Source organism: Trichechus manatus, unplaced genomic scaffold (assembly GCF_000243295.1).
Source record: "Trichechus manatus latirostris isolate Lorelei unplaced genomic scaffold, TriManLat1.0 scaffold00057, whole genome shotgun sequence".
Classification (NCBI taxonomy): Eukaryota; Metazoa; Chordata; class Mammalia; order Sirenia; family Trichechidae; genus Trichechus; species Trichechus manatus.
This window is the reverse complement of record NW_004443993.1, coordinates 1,786,570-1,794,383: the sequence shown is the minus strand read 5'-3', so window position 1 is coordinate 1,794,383 and position 7,814 is coordinate 1,786,570. Positions and strand designations below refer to the sequence as shown.

General features: G+C 55.0%; 1 protein-coding gene across 1 annotated transcript in view; it reads left to right on the top strand.

The window, feature by feature from the left end:
* Window positions 1-4,476: 4,476 nt before the first annotated feature.
* PDE4A (phosphodiesterase 4A) overlaps window positions 4,477-7,814 on the top strand; it is a 37,352-nt gene continuing 34,014 nt past the window's right edge. The window contains exons 1-2 of the mRNA XM_004378353.1: window positions 4,477-4,524; window positions 5,186-5,391. Coding sequence (XP_004378410.1) covers window positions 4,477-4,524; window positions 5,186-5,391 — 254 coding nt within the window. The remainder of the gene's footprint in view (window positions 4,525-5,185; window positions 5,392-7,814) is intronic.

Genomic DNA, 7,814 nt, shown 5'->3' with positions numbered 1-7,814 from the left:
TATGTTGAGGTGTAATCCATACTGAAGGCTGTGGTCTTCGATCTTCACCAGTAAGTGCTTCAAGTCCTCTTCACTTTCAGCAAGCAAGGCTGTGTCATCTGCATAATGCAGGTTGTTAATGAGTCTTCCTCCTATCCTGATGCCCCATTCTTCTTCATATAGTCCAACTTCTGGGATTATTTGCTCAGCACACAGACTGAATAGGTATGGTGAAAGGATACAGCCCTGACGCACACCTTTCCTGACCTTAAACCATGAAGTATCCCCTTATTCTGTCCAAACAACTGCCTCTTGATCTATGTACAGGTCCCTCATGAGCACAATTAAGTGTTCTGGAATTGCCATTCTTCACAATGTTACCCATAATTTGTTATGATTCACACAGTCAGATGCCTTTGCATAGTCAATAAAACACAGGTAAACATCTTTCTGGTATTCTCTGCTTTCAGCCAGGATCCATCTGACATCAGCAGTGATACCCCTGGTTCCACGTCCTCTTCTGAATCTGGCCTGAATTTCTGGCAATTCCCTGTGGATATACTGCTGCAGCCACTTTTGAATGATCTTCAGCAAAATTTTGCTTGTGTGTGATATTAATGATATTGTTCGATAATTTCTGCGTTCGGTTGGATCACCTTTCTTGGGAATAGGCCTAAATATGGATCTCTTCCAGTCAGTTGGCCAGGTAGCTCTCTTCCAAATTTCTTGGCATAGACGAGTGAGCACTTCCAGTGCTGCATCCATTTGTTGAAACATCTCAGTTGATAGTCCATCAATTCCTGAAGCCTTGTTTTTCACTAATGCCTTCAATGCAGCTTGGACTTCTTCCTTCAGTACTGTCGGTTCCTGATCATATGCTACGTCTTGAAATGGCTGAACGTCAACCAATTCTTTTTGGTATAATGACTCTGTGTATTCCTTACATCTTCTTTTGATGCATCCTGTGTCGTTTAATATTTTCCCCATAGAATCCTTCACTATTGCAACTTGAGGCTTGAAGTTTTTCTTTAGTTCTTTCAGCTTGAGAAATGCTGAGCGTGTTCTTCCCTTTTGGTTTTCTATCTCCAGCTCTTTGCACGTGTCATTATAATACCTTACTTGGTCTTCTAGAGCCGCCCTTTGAAATCTTCTGTTTATCTTTCTTCCTTTTGCTTTAGCTACTCGACGTTCAAGGCAAGCTTCAGAGTCTCTTTTGACATCCATTTTGGTCTTTTCTTTCTTTCCTATATTTTTAATGACCTCTTGCTTTCTTCACGTATGATATCCTTGATGTCATTCCACAACTTGTCTGGTCTTCGGTCATCAGTGTTCAACAGGTCAAATCTATTCTTAAGACGGTCTCTAAATTCAGGTGGGATGTACTCAAGGTCGTGAATGGGGCCCTTCTGAGCACTGGGGCTGGGACCTGGGCAACTGCACAGGTTGCACATTATGGATACAGCCTAGAAGGACACAGAAAAATCTCCTGCCCTTGTGGGTCTGAGGCGTTGGGGAGAGGGGGAACAGATGAAGATGTATGTCAGGAAAAAAATCAAGCTGGGTGAGGGGCAGGGAGTGAGGGCTGTGGGGGCGGTCTACCTCAGAGAAGGCCTCTGGAAGGAAGTGACTTAGAGCAGAGACCCGAAGGAGGTGAGGGTACCAGGTCGATTCATTTATTCATTCGAGAAATATTTGTGGAGCACCTATTGCATGTCAGCAGTGTTCTAGGCCCTGGGACCCATTAGGAAACAAAACAGACCACCATCCCTGCTTTGCATCCTAATCAAAGAAAAGGCAATATCTAATAACAATAAACAGTAATCTGCATATTTTGTTAGACTGTTGTAAGTCTAAAACAAAACAAAACATGCAGTGTGAGAGGAACCAGGGGAGCGGGAGAGCACAGGATTTCTGAGGCTTGTTTCTCATGTGATGGGGAAAGCAAGTGCAAAGGCCCTGAGGTGGGAATATGCTTGGAATGTTTGAGGCACAGTCAGGGGGCTAGTAGGACTGGAGGAAAATGAGCGAGGGGGAGGGTGGGAAGAGGTAAGATTTCTGTGAATACATTGCTGTCTCTTGTGTCTGTCTATAGCTCCACGTGAATCAATAACAACAATTACTATGATTATTAGAATAGTGGCTACCATTTTGTGAGCACTTACTATGAGCCAGGCATTGTGCTCAGAACTTTATGTGCATGGCTTCTTCATCATCACAGCAGCTCCATTGGGTAGGTACTAGTATTATCGCTATTTTACAGATGGGGAAACTGAGGCCCAGAGAAGTTGGGTGATTTGCCCAAGGTAACACAGCTAATAAGTGGCAGGACCGGGACTTTAATACAGGTCTGTCGGTCTGATTCGGAAGCTGGAGCTTTGTACTACACAGCCCTCCCTCTGCCTGTCTGAGCATATCTATCTCCCTGCAAGTGTCTCTCAGTACCTCTTTGTGTCTGCCTCATTCCTTCCTTCCTTCATTCATTCAGCATTTGTTGAGATTATGTGTACTAGGCCCTGATCAGGGTGGGGAGGGACTGTGATGAATAGGCATAGTTCTTCCCCTCACAGAATGCCCAGTCTACTGGGAAATATAGGCAATTACAACTCAGAGTGACAAGTGCTTTAATGGCAGTAGGTGGCAGTGGGAGCCCAGAACATGGGCTGGTTCTCTTAGACTGAGAAATTGGAGATGACCTTTAGGTTATCTTTTTATATTCATCCATTTGTTCAACAGGTGGCTGCCAAGGGTCCATTGAGTGCTAAGTGCTAAGTCAGGAGAGATGATGCGTACACTCACTTGTACTAGTGTGGCTGGTGTGTCCAGAAACAGGAGGCCAGTGTGGCTGGAGCAGAATAAGCCAGAGGGATGGGGGAGGAGAGGAGTTAGGAAGGCAGGGAGGTGAGGGGGCGCATGGTGCAGGGCTGTATAGGCCACGTGTTGAGGATTTTGACTTTTCCTCTAAGTGCAATGGGAGCCATTGAGGATTTTGGGCAGAAGAGGGACATGATCGGACTTGGGTTCTAACTGGCTACCACAGGTTCATATGTTAGTGGAATTTAGTAAGCCCTTACTGAGTGCTTAAGAAGCCCTGGTGATGCAGTGGTTAAAGTACTCGGCTGCTAACCGAGTACTGAACCCACCAGCCACTCTGAGGGAAAAAGATGTGGCGGTCTGATTCCATGAAGCTTGTTGTTGTTGTTAGGTACTGTCCAGTCAGTTCCAACTCACAGCCACCCTGTGTACAACAGAACAAAACACTGCCCAGTCCTGCGCCATCCTCACAATCGTCGAAATGTTTGAGCCCATTGTTGCAGCCTGTGTGTCAATGCATCTCATCAAGGGTCTTCTTCTTTTTCCCTGAACCTCTATTTTACTAAGCATGATGCCCTCCAGGGACTAATCCCTCCTGATAGCATGTCCAAAGTGTGTGAGACAGAGTGTCACCATCCTTGCTTCTAAGGAGCATTCTGATTGTGCTTCTTCCAAGACAGACCTGTTCGTTCTTTTGGCAGTCCATATTCAATATTCTTCCCCAATACCATACTTCAAAGATTACAGCCTTGGAAAACCTATGGGGGCAGTTCTACTCTGTTCTAGAGGATCGCTGTGAGTCGGCATCGACTCCACGGTAATGGTTTTTCTGGCACCGAGTGCTAGACACTGTTCTGTGAGATTTCAAATATGATCTCATCGCAGTCTCACACGGACCCCGCAGAGATTATCATTTCAGTACACGGAAGAGAAAGTGAGGTTCATAGAGTTGAAGCCACTGACCCATGGCCACACAGCAATAATCTGCAGCGCCTGGGCGCAAAAGTGAGTGGGCCAGCCTTCTCTACCCCAAGCTTTTAGATTTGCAACGGCTGCAGCAGCGCGCATCCATCATCGCTAGCTGCGTCTCTGTCCCTGTCTGTTTCTATTTCCACGCGACCCTGTCTGTCTCCGCGCGCCTCTGCTTGCGCGTCCCCCATCTGTGCCCATGCTGCCGTCTCTCTGCGCCCAGCCCCCGCACATCAGAGTTATTTCGGGTTTAGGCATAAAAGCCCAACAGCTCGGAGGAGACGCTTCCTACGGCCCCCAGCTCGGACCATGCGCCACACGCGGCCGCCTCCGGGAGCTCCTGGTCTTCTCTGCGGGATCCCCGAGCCGGGGAAAGCCCCGCGGGAAGATAGGTGGGGGCTGGGGCAACCCGGGCCCGGAGGCTCCCGGCCCCCCAGCGGCCAAGCTGGGCATTGACGCTGTCCACAGCCCAGCCGTGCGTCAGCCGTAGCCCTGGTAACGGGCGGGCGACGTCACCGCCAGGCAGTGCGTCAACCGCCTGCTGACGTCACGCCCCGAGAGAGGCCATCAGCTCCGGGGCGGGAGCGGGTTCCAAGCCTGACCGGCAGGGGGAGCCCCGGGGCGCTAATGGCGGATGCCTTCGGTTTGGTCCTGCAGGAGGCGCTGGCCGAAGCCGCCATGGCCCCTGCATCCCTCACTGCGCTCTAAGTTGGCGGGATGAAGAGGAGTCGCAGTGTCCTGTCGGTGGCCGGGACGGGGGACGAGGTGCGAGAGGCGGGGTCTGGCGGGGGCGGGGCATGGGTCACGGGGAAAAGACGGACGCCCTCTGGTGATCGCGGTTTCCTGAGCGTGGCGTCACTGCCTCGAAGCTGCGAGGCTGTCTCGTTCCCTTGTGCCTCCGTTTACATCCTTGATTCCGTTCTTCTCCTGCTGCCTGCATTATGAGCTCTCAGACCAGGAGCAGAGAGCAATGGGCTTCCCAAATGGGGAGAGGATTGTGGGGAGGAGATGGGAGGAGGGCGCTGGGCATGAGGGTCTCAGATGTGAGGGGTGGGAGGGGCCACAGACATGAAGGACAAGAGGTTGCTCCCTGGAGCATGGAAAAAGACCTAAAAAGTGAGGTGTTAGAGGGGCCTCAGACGTGAGGGACAAGAGTGCACTGACTTGAGGACCCAGAGCCCCAGGGCTGGGACAGTGAGAGAGAGCCCCACAAAAATTATGGCTGAGAAAGTACTCCCCAGATGTGAGGAGTGGAGGGGACCTTTGGTGGGAGGGGTCAGCGAGTGGCTTAGATGTGAGAAGGGCACTGAGGGCCTATCCCCCATCAGCCACGTCCTCAGATGGTTGGGTGGGGACGTTCCTGGGGGTTGGGGCTCAGAGCTGTCCAGCTATGCGGCGCCCCCATCCCGCCCTTGTTCCTCCTCAGAGGCTGCGGGAGATCCCCGAGCCCGGCTGCTACAACATGCTGGGGGCCGACCTCCGCCGCCCCCGCCGCCGCCTTTCGTCCGGTCCTGGCCTGGGCTGGGCCCAGACTGAGCCCTCGGACCCTGGGGTCTCTCTACCGCCACGGCCTACCACGCTGCCGCTGCTGATCCCGCCGCGGATTTCCATCACCAGGGCGGAGGCCGACAGGTAGGCGCGAGAGGGACCTGGCTAGGATGGGGGAAAGAGAGGAGGAACAGGGCCACCTGGGCTTAATCCAGTCACCAGCCCTTCTGGAGCTCCAGGCTCCCTGAAGCCTGGACCGTCGGGCTGTGGTACCCCTCCCCCAAGGCGCCTCTTGCAGCCTCTAGGAACCCCTTCTTCCATTTTTGCAGCTGCCTGATTCTGCTGGGGGCAGGATTGAGAAAAGCGGGTTCAGACCTCCTGCCACCAGCAATGCCCCCACATTCACCGAGCGAGCACAGGCTGGGGACTGGGCTTCTGACGAGTGCGCTGTGGGCCGGCGTTTCCCTGCTGGAAGGATTCGGTTTCTTTCACTTCCAGAGGGGATAGTGGGATCCTGGAGGTCTGGAGGGCATTTTTTTCTGGGAGGGTCTTTGAGCCCAGCTTCAGCCTTCACCTTCTTGCTATTTCTCATCTGGGGTCCTCCAAGAGCACCCCCACCCCTGTCTTGGCCCAAGAATGAGTCTTAAAGGCAGACAGCTGAGCTGGCCCTGGCTGCTGGCCTGTCCCTACACCAGTGCTCTCCCCAGGCCACTGCTCCCTGCAGCCTCCCCACCCCCGCCGCCCCCAGTTTACCCAGTTTATCTACTCAGGGTCTCTGCTTGGGTCCTCGTACAATGGTTCATTTCCAGATGAGGGGAGGAAGTGACTGTCTTTCGCGCCTCCCCCCACCCCCCACCCCCAAGGCTCTACCGCCTTCATTTTCCACCTGATCATCCCAGCCTCAGGCCACAGCCCCCACCTCCAGCTCTGGCCCTCTGCCTTCTCTCGCCCCCGCCCTCGTTCTTCGGCAACCTCAGCTGTGGCTTGTCTCTCTCCCCCACCCCATCCAGGGCGTTCTCATCCCCCTTCCAAATGTCTGGCCAACGCTACAAACACCCCTCCTCAAGAATTTGGCTCAGCCCAGGACCCTCAAATAATCTGGGGCGATCCTCAGCCCTTGCAGATTCTCCCAGAAGTCTTCTGGAGCGCGTGCTTGGGGGGTTCCCCGCGAGAAGTGGGGAGCACAGTTCAGGCCTCTGCGACACCCAGCAGCTTCTGATGGGGGGGGGGGCTGACTTTTGCTCCGCGTGCGCCCACGCTTGGAGCCCCCTTCGGCGGGAAGAAAAGCGGCTGTGGGGGTTGGAGACGGGCAGTTTTTTATAATGAGTACAGCACCGGGGTAGAGGGGCGGTGGCAGACAGCGCGGTCTGCCCCAGGGAGCACGTGGGAAGGGGCGCTCGGGGGCGCTGGCCTTGCCCTCGGATGCGCACTGGGGCGGCTTCGCGCGGCTCCTGGATCGGCCCTGGGGGAGGGGCACCAGGGCGCGTGCGCGCCCCTCGCCCCACGCCCAGCCACCTGCCCGGCTCGGCACGGGCCGGGGGTGGGGGGTGGGGGTGCTCAGATCCCGCTCGCTCACTCCTTGCTTGCTTGGCGCGGCGCTGGGGGAAGCGGGAGCGTGAGTCACGGCAACTCCCGATTTAGGTGCCGGAAGGGGGGCTCTGCTGGCGGGGGCCGCAGGAGGAGGCGCGGCTGTTTACTAGCCTAAAAGGGGCAGGCGGGTGCTCTCCGCGGCTGCGGCGAGCTTGCCTCAGTTTACCTCCTGCAGAAACACTTTAAAAGAGACAGAGATAAATTGAGCAGTGGGCTGGCAGCCAGGCTAGTGGCCACGGTGTCCTCCCGGAGCCACACGGGAACCAAAGAAACACACCCCAGAAACACCCCAAGGCACCAGCACACTTATACGCACTCAGACACCACGGTCAGACGACGGAGGCTGAATCGCAAGCACATCGCCGACTGCACACACGCATGGACCACAAAGCACACCAAACGCGTGGGAACACACACATAGCTCCCAGGCCACCGGAACAGACCCTGTAGAGGCGCACACCCTCCAAACAGGAAGCACACGTGCGCACACATCCTTCACCCACAGACATACACACAGATACACAGCGAAATCCAGAGAAACAGGCAGCCCGCAGCAGCCAACCACGTGCACACGCACACTTCCAGCCGACACCGAAAACACAGACAACCCTCGGAAGGGGCCACGTGCGTGCACACCCCGCCCCGGACACACACCATTGCCATCCTCGGACCCATCCGCAGGAAGTTTCCCGCACACTGCCGCTGCCGGCCGCAGGCACCGTGCCCGTGGCACCGGGACCTACTATCCACAACCTCCCCTGGCCAGGGGTAGCGGCGAGGACACTCCAACCCTGGGCTCCGCCCCGCCATGATGGACGGACTGACTGACACACCAGCAACCAGTCGCTTGTCTTCTTCCCGGTCGGATTAACCGCTTAACTCCTTGGTGCCCGTGCGCTCCGCGGCAACGCAGGGCGCTCTGGAGAGAGCAGAGTTCCGGCGCCCCCTCCCCGCCGGGAATGGGGCTCTGCGTGGGA